This window comes from Passer domesticus, chromosome 22 (genome assembly GCF_036417665.1).
Source record: "Passer domesticus isolate bPasDom1 chromosome 22, bPasDom1.hap1, whole genome shotgun sequence".
Classification (NCBI taxonomy): domain Eukaryota; kingdom Metazoa; phylum Chordata; class Aves; order Passeriformes; family Passeridae; genus Passer; species Passer domesticus.
Genome location: NC_087495.1, coordinates 3,855,817 through 3,877,301, shown reverse-complemented (window position 1 = coordinate 3,877,301; position 21,485 = coordinate 3,855,817). Strand labels below are relative to the sequence as shown.

At 46.1% G+C, this 21,485-nt stretch overlaps 1 protein-coding gene across 7 annotated transcripts; it reads left to right on the top strand.

Moving 5' to 3' along the window:
- The first annotated feature begins 6,805 nt into the window (after positions 1–6,805).
- SLC45A1 (solute carrier family 45 member 1) lies at positions 6,806–20,787 on the top strand. Of its 7 annotated transcripts, none has more exons than XM_064397446.1 (10): positions 6,806–7,060; positions 8,055–8,131; positions 9,895–10,303; positions 11,304–11,396; positions 11,828–12,052; positions 13,029–13,768; positions 14,902–15,055; positions 16,530–16,706; positions 17,348–17,553; positions 17,632–20,787. In XM_064397446.1, exons 3-10 carry the CDS (start codon positions 9,904–9,906, stop codon positions 17,911–17,913), a joined length of 2,277 nt encoding a protein of 758 aa, XP_064253516.1. In that variant the 5' UTR covers positions 6,806–7,060; positions 8,055–8,131; positions 9,895–9,903; the 3' UTR covers positions 17,914–20,787. The 7 variants fall into 7 exon arrangements, with proteins under 7 accessions (XP_064253516.1, XP_064253514.1, XP_064253518.1 ...); XM_064397444.1 differs by having other exon boundaries at positions 9,880–10,303; XM_064397448.1 differs by having other exon boundaries at positions 9,865–10,303.
- Positions 20,788–21,485: the final 698 nt, after the last annotated feature.

Below are 21,485 nucleotides of genomic sequence, written 5' to 3'. Positions count from 1 at the left end.
GCTTTTTTTAAGATCAGAAGCGTACAGAAAAAAAGACTCTTGGTAGCCAAGAAAATTTTAATCTTACCAAAGACAGGACGTAATGGACTGAAAGCTACAGCTTACAATTAATATAAGAGGCAAAGAATTGAGCTGTTCGTGTAACACAGCAGGGATGAGTGTAGTCTTTATTTATGCTCTATCTTTAAATGAGAATTAAGTTTAGAGTTCAAATATATACAAACTGTGCTTGCTCTGAGTGGTTGCAAGTTCCGCCATCCAGGATTCTTGCTCCTGCTTTCCTGACATAGCACTTGTCACCTTGCAGTGGTTTGTCACATACAGAATAAAATCTGCAGGGCCTCTGGGGCATAATCACATCCTTGTCTCTTGTGAAATGCATAGTCAATTTGAGGCACTGCAGGGAAATGAAATGCTGTATTTCAGTGAGTTTGCCACACTGGTTTGTGTGTTCCTGCACCTCTTTCCCTGAAGCTGCACTCAGCAGCAGCAGCCACTACCTCACATGATTTGTATCTTACGTGCCAGCAATTAACACTTTTGTTCAACATTTGTCTAAAAGTGCATGGCCAATGTAGCCTCGTCTGTGTGTTGCCTCAGAGGAGAGTTTTTCCTCAGCCTTCTTTAATTCAGTTGATGGGAAGACAAAATATGATAATGGTCATAATCTGAAATATAATTATTTTCCTGGTTTTGTATCTTAAAAATATTGATTGCAGGAGTTTGCTTAGGAAGTAAATGCAAATCTCATAATTTGGACTCTTCAAACTGTCGTGGCCCTCTGATCCCAAGCACATTCTCCATCTTCTGGGTTCTCTAAGTGCCCTCTAGTGACTAATTCTCTGAACGGTGTTGGGTTTCCATTGTCGGGGAGAGACCAGCCATTGAAGGGGTGCTGATGAGGGCAGGAGCTGCACAAACGTCCTCATATTATTCTGAGGGCAGCACTAGTTTGTTCTGCAGAAGTAAACAGAAGTGTTTGTTGAGCAGTCTGCAGAAAGCTCTGGGCAGCAAAGGAGTGAATGTATATGCTGCTGTTGTGGAAATGTCTGAGTCAAATCAAGTACAAACCACTGGGACAAAAACTGTTCAGCTGACACTGCACAACACTTGAATGGTTCAGGTGAAGTCTGGCATTAATGAAATTTTCTTGAATATTAAATACTGGTGTTCATATATTCTACAGTAATTCACTATGTTGAATTTATTTTCTCAATGAATTGACAACTCAACAGATCAGTGCTGTTAGCATTGGTTTTCATTCTGCAGTAAAGTGCTGGTTCTTATTTCTGGTGGTGCTTCAGGTATGGGTTTTTGGTTGTGTTTTTCCTTTTTCAAAGTAAAAATTCAAGTGTCTTTTAAAATGCTTAATGCATCCATTAATATAGGCAGTGTAGGAGTTCAGGAACTGATTTATCTGGGCTATTAAAGTCATATGACAATGTGCTGAGGCCAGATATGGAGGTGTTGTGCAGACTGGCACATACAAGGTTTCTTTATGTTCTTACATTGTATTAGCTGCCCACCAGCTTTACTCCTACTCAGTTGGCAGGTGAGGGATGCTGGGGCGGTGTAATTTACGTGGTAAGCTCATCTTACCATATAAGCATTAAGAACATATAATTGAGATGCACCTCACCTTGTTTGAACTTGCTTGTTTTTTTCTGTCCTCCTCTGTATTTGCACTGTGTTCAATACTATAGGCCACAGGCCTTAGTGGCATGACTGGGCATTTATATTACAAAATATAAATTTTGTTCTTCAGCTGGTGGCATAAATGTTGTGGAAAGCAGAGTTTTGTTTGTATTTAACAAAAGCTTTCATCTGCCTGGAATAGATGTACAGGGAGAGTTCAAGGGAAGAAGGGAAGCTGGGATTGGCTCTGGAAATGATCTGGAAAAGTGGACTGTGGAAGGAGCAGGTACAGCTGGGATTTAGAGGATGTCAGCCTGAATGATGAACCCTTGTATTCATCTGTGTAACTCCAGTGGTAACCAACAACAGGACTCGAGGAATGAAGCTGAGCCAGGGGAAGTTCAGATTGGACATTAGGAGAAGGTTCTTCACTGGCAGGATGGTTGGTCACCAGAACAACAGAACCCAGGAAAGTCATCATGGCACCAAGCCAGTCAGAGCTCAAGGAATGTCTTGGTATAAGGTTTAGCTTTAGGTGGGCCTGTCATGGGCAGGAAGTTGAACTTGATCATCATTACAGGTCAATTCCAGCTTGAGATATTCCATGATTCTAACTAGCAATTTTGTCATTAGCTGAACTGATTTTAAATAAGTGTCAGACTGTCATGAACTTGGCATTGATGAAATGTCTTGCTCCGTGATTTGCAAACTTACAGGTGGTCTAGGGTTGATCTGTTTTAAATTATTATAGTGCAAAAGAACAATAGCACCAAGGAAGTTGATCAGTAACATGGTTTTTTGTTAACTGCATTGGACAGAATGAGGAATTTACTGCATAAAAGAAAGAGTTGCATCAAGCTTTCTGAGGGATTACAGGAAAATTCTGAGTATTGACCTTGGAAAAAGACTATTTAAAAGAAGCAGGCCTGATGCTCAGTAGCAAATGTACAGGGCTTTACTCCTAGCTTCTTAAGTAATCATGCTGCTGTCTAGTTCCCAAGAAAAAAGGCTTTGGGAACAAAATAGAATAGTTCAATTCGAAGGGACCTCCAACTATCATCGAGTTCAACTGCTGACACCTTGTTCTGTAGACATGAGCTGAGATCTTTGGATCTCCACTGTAAGAGTTCCTGACTCTTACTCCAAGTGTGGTTTTACTAAAATATGGTGACTGCCTAAATAGAACAGGAAGATGCTACAGACCAGATACTCTGGTCTCATATACAGTAACAAAGAAGCTGTTGTAAAAAGTCACATAAGATGAGTGGTTGCTTTTCCTCTAAAACCTTCTGAAAACACCCAAAATTTCATGGGCAATTTATTTTATGTCAAATGTCTTGAATCCATGGCACTAAATCCTACACAGCTTGAAGAACTTTAGACAGTCACTGAGTTTGTATACACATAAATATATATTTACCTAAAATACTTAGAGAACACAAGGTGGTGAAAAAGCATCTGTGCTCTTTAATATCCCTGGCAATGGGTTTGCCAAAGCAGCTGTGGTACTAAGGCTTAGTACAGCACACATGACTCAGTCAAGTTCTCTTTCAGTGAGAGCTAACCACTGACAACGAATAAGAGATCTCAAGTTTTTATAAGTTCTGAGTGCTTTCTTCTTCTGCTGGTGGGAAAGAGAAAAGGGCTGGGGAGGGGAAAAGGTGTTTTAAAGGTTTCTTTTACTTCTCATTATCCTCCTCGGACTCTGTTAATTATAAATTTACCTTATACCTTTATATTTGAGCCTGTTTTGCCCTTAGAGTATTTTTCTCTCAGTTCTTATCCCAACTCATAAGCCCTTCATTAATTTTTTTTCCCTTTCCTCTGTCCAACTATAGCAGAAGAGAGTGAGTGAATGACTTTTGTGGGTGCCTGGTGTTTGGCCAGTATCAAACCACGACAAGTGTATGCACAGGGCCCTCTGCAGACACAAAAACTTGGTAACTCATCAGGCCCCTTCTTCCTTGAGTCATTGGGCACAGATTAATCTTTGCTCCAGAATTCATGTGGCCTTTGGGTGTTCTAAAGCAGCAGCCCCTGAGCACCACACAACTTCCATGGTGAGTCTGCTACAGACTTTGTATCTCTCCCCCCAAAACATCAAGTCATATTTGGAAAAGAAGCTGCTAGTTCCAGATGGATCACAGAATGACATTGTGGATCCACTGAACAATACTGAAAGATGTTTTAAATCCATTTTAAGAAAAAAGGAGAAAAAGAAACACCCAACACCACAGAACCAAAGCCGTGCTCTTCAACAGCAGAACAACATACTCTCTGTTGGTGTCTTGCACAGAATTTCACTCGACTGGAGCTAATGTCTGCTTCAGAGGAAAGGATTATGGGGATAGTAAGAGAGGTTTCTAAGAAACAGAAGAATGGTCTGATCTGAGCAAAGCAAATAATGAGGCCTGCTGGCAAATGAAACACCGAGCCTAACATCAAGCTGTAAATGAGCAGAGATGAATATGCTGTTAGAAGCTGCTTTGTGGAAGGACTTAACAAAAGTGTTTAGTGAATGCAAACCATCTTGCACCCAGAGAAGTTAGGAGGGAGCAGTGCAGATTCATAGCAGTAGGTATTCACCACCAAAAGCTGCTCTTGTGAACGCTGATGGGTTAAAGTAGTACAAAGTAAATGAGTAACTTTACATTTCAACTGCAATTTATGTGCAAACTCACAGAGAAGAGGAGATTTGTGGTTTCTGTTTTGTCTAAAGCCCAAAGGATTCTAATAAATGAATGCACAGCAGGAATTGCTTTTGTTCTCTCCTTTGTTCTTACCCTGGGAAGGTCTAGAGTTATTTGTCCCACTGTCCCCAAGTGGACACACTGTGCTAAATGGTGTAAGAGTTAATCTGCGTAAGTTTTGAGCAGACAATTTTATTTAATTGACCATGGAATAAGCATGAGTTTAATGTCTCAAATACGTTTAAGAGGAAAAATCATTGTATAAAATGGCCACGACTGCCTGCCAGCATTAATGATGTAACCCACTCTCCATGGCCAGGTGGGACAAAAAGTCATCCTCATGACAAGGAATGGGACTCTTAAATACTGTTTTCATCTTCCCAGTGTTTGCAGAGCTCTAGCACACGGGGGGTGGTTGGAATGAGGCTGGGGGTGGCAGGGTTGTGCTGTATTCTCAGCTGTGGTCACTGCAGGGGTGGCTAAGGCTGGGTCTTTACCAAAGCAGGCAGTTAACAGCTGTGGGTGTGTGACACCGTGCCCAGCCCACGCAGCTGTCCCTGAGCACCACAAGCTGGGTGAGAAGGAGCTGGTGTTCCTACTTCTGATGGCAGTGGCTTCTCCCAGCACTGCTGCCTCTTGTCCCACCTGTGTGATCATTCTGGCAGCAGACCTGCTCATGTTCTCTCTCAGCTGTGCCACCTGGCTGGACCTGCTTCTGTTCCTGTCCTTCATCCTTAGGGTTTCAGATCTTCTTCCTTTTTTCTTTCTTTTCCTCTTCGTTTTTTGCCTTTTTTGCTCAGAGCATGAAGGATCTTTCCAGTGCTGTGACACTGGAGGCAGGTAAGTAAAAGGGATGCTGTCTACCTGTGGTTTTGAATGGGAATGTGATTGTTTTCTCCCAGAACAACCGCTATGATTTTAATCGGTTCCTTACGAATGTGGCTTCTAAAACCAGTTTGTTCTCTCAATAGGCAGCAAGTGGAGTAGTGGATATTGTGGATATTGTGGAGGAGACCTGGGTGCAGACACAGCATCCTGTTGTGCCCACAGCCATGTGGACCAGCACTGAGGAGTGGCATGTGGCAAGGCTGTTGGTGGAGACCCAGAAGCTTCGTGTCTGGGGAGGCAAAAGAAGAAGCTGAGCACAGACAGGTGAGGGACATCCCAGCACCAAAGTAGCTTCAAACCTGCCAGGAGGACTGGGGATAGAGTGTGTGTCAAAATGGGAAACCTGTAGCATCCTCAACAGAAGCCTGCAATGGTGTCTGGCATGGAACACATGTTTGGGACAAATAGTTGTATTTTTGAGACTGTTCAATTACTCAAATATGACATCTATGACATTGGATTGACTCTCTTATCTCTGCTTAGTTTATCTTGCATGAGCATTTTGACAGGGGAGAAGGAGATGAAAAGGTGAACTGTATCGAATTGCTGACAACAACAGTGCAACAATGCCAGTGCGTGACAAATTTCTTGCTCAGTTTCACCTATTCTGGCACAATCAGGCACAGACCTTAGGGTCAGCTTAGGAACAAGATGCTTACAGAGAGCCCTGTGTTAGAAAGTGAAGGGAAGAGTTTTGCTGGGACTGCAGACATGCTGTTTGGGTTGTGGTTCTTGAGAAAGAACACTTGAGGATAGGTGAGGAACCCAGTCCCACTTTTCACTGAGACAAGTACAAACCCCCTTCTGCCCTGCAAATGTCATGCTGTGAGTCAATAACCCTAGGTGTTGTACACAGGTCCTTTACACTGCTGTTTAATTACATAAACACTCATGAAGAATACTTGACCAATATCATGGCCAAACTGACGTAAAAAAGTTGAAAACCACAGATCAGGTGGCAGGAAATTTGTGGAATAAGAATGTGCAGTGATCTCTGGTGCCTGTCCTTGTGTGCTGCAAGATTATCCCAATTTCTCACAATTTCTTGTCAGGCTTTATATGAGCTTGTCCCCTAGCTGAACCCTGTTTGCCTCAGACAGTGCTCTTTGGCATCTTTTCCAAATGTGATTGCACCCTCTATCGCATGAATTACAGCTGGTTTTCTACAGACAAATACCTTTTATTCCTACTATGACTACTGATTTATGTGCCATCTTCCTGCTACAATAAATTATACAAGACCTAAATACTAATATATACTAAGGATTCTTGCAGTGTTATGGTAACCTCGGATGATAAAATTGAGAATGCTTAATGTGATTAAGGCTCTGAATTTTAAGTTTTATTTTAAAATAAAATAAAATGTTTGCACTACCATGAGGAAATTTGAAACACAAGCCCAAAATACGGCACTATAAAATAAAATTGCCTATTTTCTTTTGCCTAGGAAGGCGAAGGCTCTTAAATAGAGAAGTGCATCACGTTGTACGGCATCTCCTCTACAGGCCTATCAAAAAATACCCCTGTACCCGCTAAAAACCTGACTCTCACGATCCGCCCCACCAGCGCCAATTCGGGAATGAGCGCATCTGCCCGGGGCGGGAGCGGCTGCGGCGAGCGCTGCCGCACCGAGGCCGCGGAGCGGCGCGGACAGCGGGCGACTTCTGCGGGCGACGTCTCCGCCGGCCCCGCCGCAGCCCGGGGCGCTCCGCGGTGCCGGTGCCGGTGCCGGTGCCGGTGCGGGGGCGGGCGGCAGCGGCGCGGGGCCCTCGGGCGGGGGCGGCCGCGGCCCAACGCGGGGCGGGCCCGGTGGCGTCACGGCGGCGCAGTGCGGGCCGGGCGGGCAGGTGAGGCGGCGGCCGGCAGCGGGGGCGCGGGGGGAACGCGAGGCCCGGGCCGCGAGGGGCCGCGAGGGGCCGCGAGGGGCCGTGAGGGGCCGCGAGGGGCCGCGAGGGGCCGGGCCCGCCCCGGAGCGGCGCTGGCGGCGCGGCTCTGCCCGGCCGGCACAAAGGATGGGCAGGCGGCGGCCGGGTCAGCACCAGGGTCAGGGCCGGCCTTCCCCCGCGGCGCCGGTGACGCTGGGGTTTTGGGAGCCCTCGGTACCCGACGCAGGGAAACTGGAACCATGTTCTGCCAGAAAAGTGGACTTATTTTCGGCGTAGCGGTGAGGGGAGATGACCCTGCCTGCCGAGCGCGCACGTTCGTGCGGATAGCAGCCGGCATCGCCTTCCACACTGTGCTGTGCAAGTGTTGGTGTAACAGCCGTGGAGCAGGAAAAATCCCAAATAACTACTGACACTGAGGGCTAGCAGCCCTCTCCTCTCCCTCTCCACTGAGGGAGAGGTTTCCTGCCTTGTCGCTGTTGTGATCACCACGTAGATTTACCCCAGGGCAGGTTTGAGATGTCTTTCTGTGAACCACCAGTAAGCTGAGGAAGATGGGGGATTGAGGATATAGGCTCAGTTCATAGTTTTACACTGATTTTCTGCTGGACCAGTGACATGCTGTCAATAATAGCCTTTTATTTCAAGTAATTGCAGGTCACCGTGTATTTTTGAGCGATGTGTGGGGGGTCTTTCTTTATATCACTAAAACATTGCTACTTAGGACTTTGAATGCAAACTCTTACACAGTAAAGAGCAGGAAGATAAAGGAGAATCTAGTATGAAATCAAGCTAATAAATGAAGATAAGGAGATAACACCCTCTGTGCCAATGGCAAGGTATAGTAGTAGTGAAGGGGGCTGCTAGCTCATCTTCTTTGTCATGGTTCTGTGAAAGAAAGGGTTTTTTAGAGCCACTGCCATGAATCTGATTGGGTTTTTGTTATGTCTTCTTTCAGGTATCTCCTAATTTTTAACAAATTCTCATTGTGAGGAAATTACTTTTTCCTGGAGGCTGATAAAGGTACTCTGCAAAGTAAGTACTCTGCTTGTGAGAGACATGGGTCATAAGAAGTTGTCAGTAATTTGGAGGAGCAGTGTCAAGGGGAGCACTGGTGCAGACGTCTTCACAAAGTCTCCACATGCTTCTCTTTCTGCTGGTCCTTGTTTGGGACTTTGTGGCTAATGAGCCTTCCCAGCAAGATGCAGCTTGCTGTTGGTGCTGTGTGAGGTGAGGGTTGTCCAGATGTGCAGCTGGGATTATGAATTGCCCATTCTTCTTTCCTGCATGATAGACAGCTCTTCTGAGGAGGAGCAGTCTGGAGGAAACCCTTGGTACAATGTTAGCAATATTTCAGTAGATGCCTTCTCACTCTCATCCTTCCTTATCCTCCTTGGCCCCCAAATGCACTCAAGTTACTCCAACTGCAATCTCCTGTGAGGTGCTGGGCAGTTTTGTACTGTGCAGTGCCTCTGGATGCCTGCATGGAGCTGAGGATTGGTCTGTGGAGGCATCATCCCCCGAGCTTAACACAGCTTGGGCTAGTGTGGTGGAAAACCCGGGCTTGTGGGGTTCTGCTTTTGGTCATAGTTGGGATCTACAATAAATTGTGGCTTTGTGTAGACTAAGGGCTACAGGAAGGAAGAGCAATGTATGAAATGAGCCAGAGGAAGAAGCAGAAAATGAGATTTAGGGGAGTGCTGTACAGCCAAAGAGTAGAAGAGCTGGGAGTATTTTCCCCAGGGGAATCGTGATCAAAAAAGTAAGAGACTTGTTTTACTCACTAGTGTGCACTTGTGAGGGTTTGGTGAAGAGGGATGGGGTGGTGTGGAGCTGTTCTTGTGCAGCAGCAGCTTTGGTCTGTGGGCAAGGAGGCATAAAGAAAAGGTCAGACTTCACTCATGAGCTGTTTCCATTTCTGGCAAAAAGAATCAAGAAATCACATGTGGTTTATGCAGCAGATCTGTTGGCATCTATCTGATGTGCTATTTTGGAAACCATTTGGCTGTTTTACCCACCACACTGCAGGCTTTGGCTACAGGAGTGATTCTGATGAGATCCAAGGAGCCTATTCAGCACTTGGGGACCATTAAGCACTGCAAGAGGAGTAGCAGTTTGGAGGGTGGCTTGTGGGGTGTGTATCTTCTCATGATTCAGTTCCTAAGGATCAGACCCCCTCCTTGCAGTGGAGATATCTCTGCTGAATTCAGGAGTGGGAATAGGAATAAAACCAAACTTGGTCATTGAGAACAAAGTCTTGCATTAAGCCTTGGCCTCTGCACAGGCAGCAGGAGTCCTAGGATCAGTAGCAAAAGGATTTCTTGCCAAAGTGATTTCATGTTGCAGCAGGGGTCTGGAATCTGCTGCCAGGCCACAGCTTTGCATTATTGTAAACATAGACTGAAATTATGATTTATTTTTTTAGCTTGAGCAAGTTTAACCCAAGTGAATTCTGCATAAATGTAAGCCCTTTGCTGACCCATTGGGAACTTCTGGGAAGTGTGACATCTGTGACTGTTAATTGTTTTAAATATTTCAGTTTTGATCCCCTGTGGTGGTAGGCAAGTACCTAGGTAACCTAGACAGTATCTCTGGTGTCTCATTTGTGCAAAGAGGCAGGAGATGTGCCCATAAAGCACAAATCCTTCCATCAAGAGGTGGAAAGAAGAGGCTGTAACTAACACAAAGGCCACACTTCATATGTGAAATGTTGACAAATGACTTGAACTTCAATTAAAAAAAAAAAATTAAAGTTTTTCTTACCTCAGCCATTTTCTTGTGAGCTGTTTGTCTCGCAGAGCCCCACGATGATCCCCCCGTCTGCGCCGAGCCCTGCCGGCGATGCCGCGCTCGTGTCAGGAGTGGCTCCTCAGGAGGGCTGGAGGCCCTCGGTGCCCGGCTGCGCCGCGCTGCCCACGCGGCACCTCAGCCACCGGGCCAACAACTTCAAGAGGCACCCCAAGAGGAGGAAGCACATCCGGCCCTCGCCGCCGCCGCCCCCCAACACGCCCTGTCCCATGGATCGGGTGGACTTCGGGGACCTCCAGCCTCAGAGGTCTTTCCTGGAGCTCCTTTTCAACGGGTGCATTCTCTTTGGGCTTGAATTCAGCTATGCCATGGAAACAGCCTATGTTACCCCTGTGCTGCTGCAGATGGGGCTGCCAGACCAGCTCTATGGAATGGTGTGGTTCATCAGCCCTATATTAGGTAACTTTTTGTGTACTATTTCTTCCCTCTTATTTTTTCCACTATGTTTTTTTTTTTAATTTTTTGTTTGCAATACCTCAGCTGTTCATGAGTATATTCTCTCGAGGTTAAGAAGTACTACCCATAATTTTAGACAAACAAATAGGAGGACAATTCTTGCTGTGCCCTGCCTGAAATAAGACAAATGTGTTCAAAATACCTGTTCTTTTAATAGCTTCTCAACTTCTTAAAAGTTGTGTGAGGGTAACCTTTGGTTGCTCTGTTCCTGTACTTAAAAACAAGCATAAGAAGATCAGTGTATCCATTTATGTCCCCATGAAAAAAAGCATACAGAGACAGTTTTCAAGGGTGTGTGAAAAAAAGCAGAGTGGGATTGCCTTCTCCTGTTTAACTTGCTGAAACAAATGAGGTGTTCCAATGATGAAAGGCCATCCACCACTGGTGATCCAGGCATTGAGTTACTTGCCTTAGCACAGAGGCAGGGCTGGGAGTGCATCCATTACTATGGATACCACTTGGAAAATTTTGTTCTGCCTTTCCTTGTACTCACGACATGTGCTTTGGAAGAAGAGATAGGCCCCTCCTAACAGGCTGGCACAGATTAATACAAACATCTTTCCTACTTCCATATTTGCTTCCTGCTGTTTCCCAAGCTAATCCTGCAGGGAATCTCACATGTGATATGGGATAAATGAAATAGTTTGTAAGGAACAGAGTGCTTAAGAATGTGTAACTTGTACTCTGACTCTTCACCTGGTGTCAAACTCTGTGTTGCTGGTGCAGTGCCCTGCAGTGAGCAGCAGCACATGGTGTTACTGAGTGCCTGTCCTGGGCAGTGCCAGGCAGTGCTGTGTGTGCCCCTGGGTGACCAGTGCTGCCTGGGGATGTCACTGCACTGTGCTGTCCTGCTTCAACTGCCTTTCAAGGCATGCCTGTTTTAACTCCTCTGTGAAACAGGCTTGCAGAAGAATCCTGTCCATTGGTCATTCCTTTTTTCTAGGGTTTTTGCTACAGCCTTTGCTGGGAGCCTGGAGTGACAGATGCACATCAAGATTTGGGAGGAGAAGACCTTTCATTCTGGTTTTAGCAGTAGGTGTGTCTTTTAGAAATGATGGCCATAACACTTTAAAATGTTGTGCATCTCTCTTCTGTGACATCCCTTGTGGCACTGAGCTCCTGAGGTGTTGGGTGTTGTGGGTCTGAAGAAGATGGTGAGTGCCACAGCTGATGCTTTGGCAGCTGCAGATCCACACATTAAAGCTTCTCAGAGTCTGAAAGGATGTTTTGAGGGTCAAGAATGTGGATGTTTTTGGCCAAAGTAAACTAGACATTTGTTAAGCTGGAACAGTGGAAGAGGATTATGTGTGTCCTATAAGCCACACTCATTTCCCAGGCTGCACTGATATGAACAAGAGCAATAGTGCTTGCTGCAAGGCTGTGCAGGTAGAATAATGCTTTTGGAGTCTGGAGCTCTGCAGGCTTCCTTACAAATAGTGACTGATTTTGTTTTGGTTTTGTTCCCAGGAGCATTGCTTGGGCTCTCACTTATGCTGAATGGCAAAGATATAGGGAGTGCCTTGTCTGACACTGAGAATAACCACAAATGGGGGATCATCCTTACGGTCTGTGGTGTTGTCCTCATGGACTTCAGTGCAGATTCAGCAGACAATCCCAGTCATGCCTACATGATGGATGTGTGCAGCCCAGTGGATCAAGACAGGGGCCTCAACATCCATGCTTTGTTAGCAGGTATGTCTTCTTGGTGCTTCCTGGGAGATGTGAGCCCTGAGTTAACAAGCCCTGCTGTGGGAAAGCAGGGAGTAAACACTGGTCTTTTCCTGAGAGGTATCACTAATTAACTGTAAAAAAAAATCAATTTATTGCAAAAGGCTCTTGTAACCTCAACTCAAACAAGATACAGTCTCAGGCTGTTCATCTGACGGTCCCTCACATATTTTGTAAGACCTATGGAAACAAAATTATCTTGAGGGAGGAGGTTTGGCTTCCTGCAGGTGTGGAGTATGTGTCTTGTAGTTGCTCTGTTGGAGGCAAAAGTGCATCCTGGGTGCTGTTGATCCCTCACTGCTGTCATCTTCAATTGCTGTGCTGCCCTGTTCTAGGAGACTATTCCACACTCTTGAATGTGTTTGTGAGTAAGAAAGGAGAGTGTTGAAAGACTTTCACCATGTGAATGGAGAGGAAGGTGCTCTCAAAACTTCCCTGTTCATCGGTAGTGACACAGTGGCAGTTTTGTACACTGTCAGCACAGTGCTGAGTAATGAGCTTGCTGCACTTCTGAAGTGATTGGATCTGTCTTAGTTAGATCTGCATTCCTCATATGAGGAAAATGGATTTTCACTTTCAGGAAAACAGTCTTAGCTGAATGATTGCAGAGCCTTGTCACAAGGCTGGTGGACACTTCTGTTTACGGACTGAAATAGCTAAAGGTAAGGTGTTTTGTTCTTGGCAAAGAAAAATAATAATTTTTAATTATTTGTATCATCACTTTCACAGCACTTTCTCCCTCATTCTGTACCGTGTTGGTACATGCAGACTGTCCTTGTGGCACAGCTGTGTTTATTAGTGCATATCAAGTGAAAAGGGGTCAAATGGTAAAACAGAAATGTCAGATTCTACTCATGATTCAGTAGACAAGCGATGCTGTGCTGCTACTGACTTGTGGGACTGGATAGGGAAGATAATCTTAGCTCTGTTTTTCCACCAGGTCTTGGAGGTGGCTTTGGTTATGTTGTTGGAGGAATACACTGGGATAAAACCAGTTTTGGAAAAGCTGTAGGAGGGCAACTTCGTGTCATCTATGTCTTCACCTCAATTGTACTGACTATTGCTACTGTGCTGACTCTAGTTAGCATCCCAGAGAGACCCTTAAAGTCCTCTAACAGGAAGAAAAAGGTGATGAAAAGTCCAAGTCTTCCTCTCCCTCCTTCTCCACCTTTCTTCTTTGAGGACAATGTAAATGAAAACTCTGCTTCTCATAACTCAGCTCACATACATGCAAGTTTTACGAGTCCTGTTTCCCCCATGAGCCCACTCACGCCAAAATACGGGAGTTTTATCAGCAGAGACAATTCTTTGACAGGACTTAATGAGTTTGCATCATCCTTTGGGACTTCAAATATTGACAGTGTGCTTATAGACTGTTTTACAGGCGGACATAATGGTTACATGACACTTCCAGCTAGTTTGTCCAGGCAGCCTGTCAGTGTCAGCTTTCCTCGGGTGCCTGATGGCTGCTACCATGGAGCAAATGGAATTCTGGAGCAAGGGGAAAGCAGCTTAACATCAGGGTCTGATGGTGATGTGCTGAGAGTGGGCTCACTGGATGCAATAAAGCCACGGTCATCGGGGATCTTGAAAAGACCTCAGACCTTGGCCATTCCAGATGCTGTAACAGGACACTGCCCAGAGAATAACAGAAGAAGAAATGTAACCTTCAGCCAACAGGTAAGAGCAGGAAATCAATATGATCATGTAAACATGAGTGTTATTAATAGTTTTAAATATGTGGTGCACAAATTATTCATTAAAGACTCCTGTGACAGCTTCCTCATAAAAGTCATGGGAACAGCACACCTGCTATGACTCTGTCAGTAAAGTAGTGGGTAGAGTGTGAATTATGGCTGGCAGTCTGTCAGCTGCCTTTGTTAAGATGGCAGAAATGGGAATGTCCCACTCTTAACTGGGCCAGTTGTGACAGTCAGGTCAGTATTTTTAGTCCTGCTTCACTGCCAAGGGAGCTACCACATGAACGTAGAAAAGGTCACATTTTCATTGAGCCTGTATCTTCCCTTTCCACAGAAAGACCTGCAAAATAGGGCCAGGGATAGGATTCTCCCATGAGCTTCTCCTTATGGCAGTCATTACATCTGGCTCCATCAGGGAGGGGAGCTTTCCCTTACTGAGGGATAAGACTCTGACCTCACCTCCCACTGTTGGTGATAACTTGGAATGTCTGAGACCTCTGCATGCTGGCCCATTTTTTTATGATCTGGGATGAGGTAAACAGTCCTCTGTTATTTTTTTTTTTGTTTGGTTTGGGGATTTTTTATTTTATTTTAATTTTTGGGGGTGGTGGTTTTTTGTTTGTTTTGTTTGTTGTTGCTGTACTTTTGACCCAGTTTGTGAGAGCAGACTTTGTTAGGGCCAGGATTTTACATTCTGGGCACACTGAGGTTGAGCATTGAGGTTAGCAAGCAATGATAATGTGTTTCAATTAAACTCATCCTCTTCTTCCTCAGTGTCTCTAAAACTTCAGTGTCCACATTCACCTGAAAGTGGGTACAGCTCCTATAAATGCAGTGGAATTTATGCATTCCTGCTGTGCCTGTGCATCTGAATGTGGTTACCAAGTCCCCTAGTGAAGGGAACTGTTTCAAGCACACTGAAAGCCACAGTGCAGTGCTGCCATTGTCACTTGTTCCAGTCCAATACACTTCTTAACCTCCAAGTCAACATACTCCAGCAGCAGAGTTTAACCTTCAGATGATCAGATAGGTGTGCAGTACTGCATACATCTGCTTGAAGGATGTTTGTGCCTCCCTTGCTGTGCTGTTGACCTGGCAGTTCTTACGGTGCAGGTTGCCAACATCCTGCTGAACGGGGTGAAGTACGAGAGCGAGCTGAACGAACCGGGCGAGGCCGCGGAGCAGCCCCTGTCTGTGAAGCTGCTGTGCTCAACCATCTGCCACATGCCCAAGGCCCTCCGTAACCTCTGCATCAACCACTTCCTAGGTACTCCCAAAGCACCCTCTTGCCTTCACCAGGGAGTTCTGTATTTGCAGGGCACCCCTGATGAAGGCAGGAATGATGCATCTGACTCCTTGTTCTCAGAAGGCTGATTTATTACTTTATTATACTCTATTATATTGAAGAATACTGTACTATACTGTGCTAGACTATACTAAAGAATACAGAAAGGATACTTACTCAATGCTAAAAAGATAATAATGAAAACTCCTGAAAGACTCTGGAAAGAGTCTTGACACAGCCTGGCCCTGGTTGGCCAAAGAGTGAAAACAACTCACAGCAGAATGCAATGAAACAATCACCTGTGGGTGAACAATCTCCAAACACATTCCACATGAGCACAACACAGGAGAAGCAAATGAGATAAGAATTGTTTTCCTTTTCTCTGAGGCCTCTCAGCTTCCTAAGAGAAAAATCCTGGGCAAAGGGATTTTTCAGAGAATGTGAATGCCACAAGGGAGGGCTCTACCTTGGGTGAACCTTTTTCAATTTTATTTATTGCTACAATGGCTGCTGATAGAGACAAATTGATTTCTTCCATATAGATACTAATGAGGAACCTTCTTAGAACAATTAGAAAGGAAAAAAACCCCAAACATCCCAGCAAAGCAGTAAAGCCTGTGTTCCTAGAAAGGGAACAAGAGCCTAAACCAGCACATCTTAAGGGGAATGTTCTACAAGCAGAAAGATGAGATTAGTTTTGTTTCCATGCTTCCACCCTGAGGCTGGTATTTACTTTCCTCCCTTTGCTGATGTGCAGGGTCCCAGAACAGGCCAAGAGGAGGTGTGGAACATGGCATTGCAGGAGTGCCTGTAACCAGGACAGCATTGCCTTCACTCTTAACCAGTGTGTCTTAACCCAGGTGTTTAGGAAGGGCTTGCAGTCATTCCAGTTTACACTGAATTGGACAGAAGGGACCAGGTAATTAATACTCAAAGGAATTAGGGGATTATCTACATCAATGGCCTTGCTGCCAATTTGTGAGCAGAGTTTTTCACTGTGTCAGAGGCACTCTGGAGGCTGCAACCATGACATAAGAAGCACTCCTTCCAGTCCTGTGTGGGAGGATAACAGCAACCTGAAATTACTATGGGATGAGCCACTCTGTTAAACTGAGTGCTGTGTCCTGTCAGAACCTGAAGACAGCTCAGACTGCTGTCATCTGTTTTTCTGTCTTGCTAAACCAGTATTTTGTGGCCTTTAGTCAGCCTCGAGGTTTCCACTTAGGAATTCAAATGGTAAATCTTGGTCTTTAGAAGCCTGAATGTCTTTAACAAACATTGCAGCATTATGCAGGGGGAGCAGCGGTCTCAGATAAATGTGGCTGGATATTATGTAACACTCAGCTTGCACAACCTGTCCTGGGGTGTGATTTGTAATACAGCTGATAACATCCATGTAATCTTAAGGGGAAACAGATATTCTCAAATTCTAATAAGTTACTTTTCTCTTTTTCAGGGTGGCTTTCGTTTGAGGGGATGTTACTGTTTTATACTGACTTCATGGGAGAAGTAGTGTTCCAGGGGAACCCAAAAGCACCTCACAACTCAGATGAGTATCAGAAGTACAACACTGGGGTCACCATGGGCTGCTGGGGAATGTGCATCTATGCATTCAGTGCTGCTTTCTATTCAGGTACTTGGTACAGCTGTCTTAACTTCTGCTTTGGGAAAATATATATTTCTTAAAAATGGTGATTCTGCAACAAGTAGGCCAGTGTTTAGTTGCTCACAGCCTACCACATGGCACAAGTGCTGTAGCAGGGTGTTCTTTTTCACCCTTTACCTCTGCTGCCTAGCTTGGCCTGCACTGACAGCAGGTGAGGTCAGCAGCCCAGTGAAGACACATCTCTTGTAGGATGTGGCTCCTTTCACAAGTGGCATTTTCAAAGTACATAGAATGCAGAGATACATGCAGCCACCATAGGCACAGTTCTGGTGCAGCACCACCCAGTGCCTGTGTGTCCCAGCAGAGCACTCATGTCATGTGCCACCCCAGCACTCTGTCATGTGTGCCATGCCTCTGCCTGCCCACCCCATTTACCCCTCTGGGACAGGGGCACTGCCAGGCCTCAGCTCTGCCTTGCCCTCTGTGCAGACAGGGCAGCAATGCTGCATCGTGGAAGCCAGATTTGGAAGGGTCCTTGGCTGTCATGTGCAAGCCACCAGTTCCTCAGTGGTCCCACTGAGGTGTGGCTGCCTGAGCAAGGGTGACCCCTCAGCGGGTGGCGGTGGGAGGGCTGCAGGTCACCCCAGAGCTGTACCATTTCCTCACAGCCGTGCTGGAGAAGCTGGAGGAGCGGTTTAGCACACGGACCCTGTACTTTGTGGCATATTTGGCCTTTGGGCTGGGCACGGGCCTGGCCACGCTCTCCAGGAACGTCTACGTGCTGCTGTCCCTGTGCGCTACCTACGGCATCCTGTTCGCCACGCTCTGCACGCTGCCCTACTCCCTGCTCTGCGACTACTACCAGAGCCGAGAGGTGAGCCCCGGGCTGGGAGGGGCTGGGGAGGGCCGGCAGCCCCGGGACGCCCCTCACTGTGTGCCCGTGTCCCCGCAGTTCGTCGGCTCGCAGGCGGAGGGCACGCGGCGCGGCATGGGCGTTGACATCTCGCTGCTGAGCTGCCAGTACTTCCTGGCGCAGATCCTCGTGGCCCTGGCCATGGGGCCGCTGACGGCGGCCGTGGGCAGCGCCAGCAGTGCCATGTACTTCTCCAGCCTGGTGTCCTTCCTGGGCTGCCTCTTCTCCTCCCTCTGCGTCACCTACGAGCTGCTGCCCGCCGAGGAGCTGCCAGCCGCCGAGGAGCAGCGCCCGCTGCTGCCCCGCGCGCGGAACGAGTGAACGGGACAAGCTGCCTCGGCCTCTGCTGCCTCTTTGCCTCACCCTTGGCCTCCCTGTCACCACGGGCTGTGCCCCCTGGGATGGCAGCAGTGGGCTTGGCACACGGGAAGAAAGGTGTGTGCTGGCTTTGCTGGGCTCTCCCCTGCCGGTGGAAGGTGAGGGAGAGGCAGCGGCGCCTGGCACTGCTCGTCCTTCCCCGAGGTGGCAGAGGCCTGTCTGTGCTCCCGGGGGCAGCAGGGAGTGCTGGGGCCGTGCCCTGGGGTGCTGGTATCCTGGGGTGACTGCCATTGTCCAGCACGGGGCAGGAGACCTGGGCAGGACAAGCTCCCTGTGTCACTGCTGCACAGACTGCCACCGTGGGCATGGTGACGTGCCAGGCTGGGGGCAGGAGGTGCCACCTCCTTGGCCAGGCAGAGCAGCCCTGGTCACCGAGGGCAGTGGTGGTTCCTGTCGGGGAGCTGCAGGTCCAACCTGCAGCCTCTGCCCGTGGAAGGCCTGGCTCTGGAGGGTGCTTTTCAAAACTTTGGGAAGGCTGAGAGAACTGGCCTTGCTTGGGTGGTGTAAGTCCTCTGTCCAGTGCCCTGGGCTTCTGGTGCACAGAGCTCCCACCAGCAGAACTGCTAAAAACACCTCTGTGGGAGCCAGCCTGGCTCCCACATCCCACTCTGGGGGTCCTGGCTGTGGTCCCTGGTGATGTTTGCCAGTACGTGCATATTCCATTCCTCATTAGAGTTTAATTAAGACTGCAGGAGTTTGTGATGACTTAGCAGGAGGATTTGTCCATAATCCAATTCAGCAGCAGTCCATAACCCAGTTTTGGGGAGAAAGGTCTTTTCCCATCAACCTCCCTTGGACAGAACGTTACTCTCATGAACTTTACTCATAAGAAAAATCATTTTCATGGAAGCCTCCATCTCATCATTCTTGTTTGTACAATCTCACCTTGGGGCATTCTCAAGCCTGAGGATCAGTGGGTAAGTGCTTATCAATTACAGCTGCATCTTCCACATCTCAGTGAAACCACTAAAAGGGCTTTGGGTTTCATTACCTGAGAGACTCCTTAATTATTCTGATTTTAGAAGGTGGTATGTGAGAATTTTTACAAGTTCTAGTTAAGGCCAGGAGTTAATTTGAAGTCATTAATGAAGCTATTTCTAAAGCCCCTGTCAGTCTGCCTCTGTATTTGGGTAGGCAGCCAAGTTCTGCCAAGGCTGGTGGGCATTTGGTGCTCCCATGTGCTGTGCATGGCATCCCTGTAGATGATGTTTGGCCCCTGGATCCAGAAGAAGGGTTTTCTCTGGGGAGTCTCTCCTTTTAAATGGGTTGTACTTCACTGTTCACCTAAGTTCATTCTGATCTATGATGCCAGTGAAATAAAGTGTGTAATCTTTAGTTGTTGTGGCTTTCTGTAATCCAGTGCTGAAAGCATAATACATAACTTGTAAGAACCCCTCATTTTTGTCATCTGCTCCCAATTTTTATATTCTAGAAGCAAGTTTCATATTGACTTAAACAGAGGAATACTGCTGAAAGTATGAAGTCAAGCACTCAGAGATCAAGGGCTGGTAGCTGTCAGACTGATGAGTACATTCACCTTTCATTTCTGTTTGGGCTTTCATGGTGTCACAGCTGCAGGAATATCTGTGCCATTTCCTTCTTTATGGGGCAGCTGGCTCCAAGAGTGTTCAGGACACAGCTGGGACAAGTAACTTGAGAAACAATGGCATTTGGCACTTCTGACAATCTAAAGACTTGACTTTGGACAATTATTCTTATTAGTCTGCTTTGTAATCTTAATTTCTCTTCCTTCTCAAACTTTTAAACTCAAAAATTATTTTATTTTTTGTTTGTTTGGTCCCACTAGCTAATGTGGTGTTAGTTCTTAAATTTTTTTTTCTCCTCTTAAGTTTTGTAGCCAGCGTTATTGCACTAAATGGATTGTGAGCACTTTACTTTTCCAGGGAGCTGGAGCTGCAGATCATTTTGTTGTAAGTGAAAAATCTTCCAAAAATTCATAAAATCAATGTATTTGATGATAATGTTTGTCTCCATTTCCCTCTGTAAATAATATCAACTACATTTATGTAGTTCTAAAACTATTGCTATGCCTGTATGCCTTGCCCAATGGACTCTATATGACATTTTCTGTTTTATATCCATGGACTTTATTTTGCATAGGTATTCAGGTAGTGTTACATACACAGGACTTCTAAGTCAGCATCAGTGTGTGTTAATTTGGGGCTTTGAGCAATACTAGTGGTGTCTGGAAAAAAAACAGAGCCTGTCACCATCATGCAGAGTTTAAAATTGCACCAAATCCTTAGAAATAACTTTAAACAGAGGCATTGCTTACTTGCTTATTCTTTTCCTTTGTCAGACAGTTTGTATTTTACAGAAATTACTGTATATGGTCACTGGTGAACTGTGAGCTGCAAGGTGATGTTTCCCTTCTGGAATCCAAAGGCTTCAAAGATTCTGTCTAAATTTGCAAGTTACTGATTAAAAAAAAAAAAAAAAAGATGCATGAGTTTAGGCAGGAAAATGATTTTATGCTGTGCTGTTTTTCAGTGATGCCTAAAGGTTAATTTTGATTAAGTCCATATCATTAAAGGTTGCTTCATGGCAATTATTTGTGATGTTTGTAAATGTATTTATTACACTTGTACAAAGCAGGGAAAATGGGGAGAGGGATGGAGAAAAGACCTGACTGGTTTTCACATGTTTGTAATTCAGCTACCTGTGACCATTTCAGCATGTCTGCAGCTCACTCATCCTCTGCTGTGTCACTCACAAAAACCTCATGTCAGAACTTCTGCTGTTCTTTGGTTGGAAAAATAACTCTTTTCAAGAATAAAATTTATATCTATAAATATAGTATGTATCTAAGTATATCTAAGGTACCTTGGGAAGTATTTCAGTGTTCTCCAGACAATTGATTTTCTACAAATGAGTAATTAAGCATCTTGCACTCTATAGGAGATATACTTTATGAAAACAAGAATATGTGGAAAAGGTGACTTTCTTACTGAGTTCTCCCTCCCTCAGAGGCTGGTTACACTCACAGCTTTACTGAGAGGCAGCACTGGAACTTGTCCTTGCCTGACATTTGGTGACTCATTTGAGTGCTGCACAAAGGAAACCCCAAAAAGCTCAGGGGGGCATCTGAGGTAGGAGAGACTTTGGTGGGTTTGCTGTCTCTGGGAGCAGGGTCAAATATGGGATTAAACAGCAGGACTTGTAATCACTCCCCCAGCCCCTCTTTAACGAGACTGAAATCTTTCTCTTTTGCTTTTAAAAGAACAAACAGGCCCAGAACCTCTCTGGGGAAAGTGAACAGAAAACCAGCTGCACTTCTATTTGCATCTGGCTGTGCCAGCCTGCCCCGACCCACTGCTCTGTTACAGTAAATCACAGCCAGGAGGCAGAACTGGCAAGAGGAGCTGGCCAAAGGCAGAGGATGTGCCACTGCTGCAGGCACAGCACCTGGGAACTGCCTCCTGCACCGCTCCTGCAGCTGCATCGGGGCAGCAAATCCTCTGCTCGGCACCACGGGTGCAACGGGAACTGACAGG

What these genes read in the sequence shown, in the direction of transcription:
- SLC45A1 (XM_064397446.1), top strand. Translation starts at nt 9,904, where the DNA reads ATGATCCCCCCGTCTGCGCCGAGCCCTGCCGGCGATGCCGCGCTCGTG. An exon ending in ATGTAACCTTCAGCCAACAG is followed by an intron (nt 13,769 to 14,901) that starts GTAAGAGCAGGA and finishes CTTACGGTGCAG; the next exon opens with GTTGCCAACATCCTGCTGAA. An exon ending in CAGTGCTGCTTTCTATTCAG is followed by an intron (nt 16,707 to 17,347) that starts GTACTTGGTACA and finishes ATTTCCTCACAG; the next exon opens with CCGTGCTGGAGAAGCTGGAG.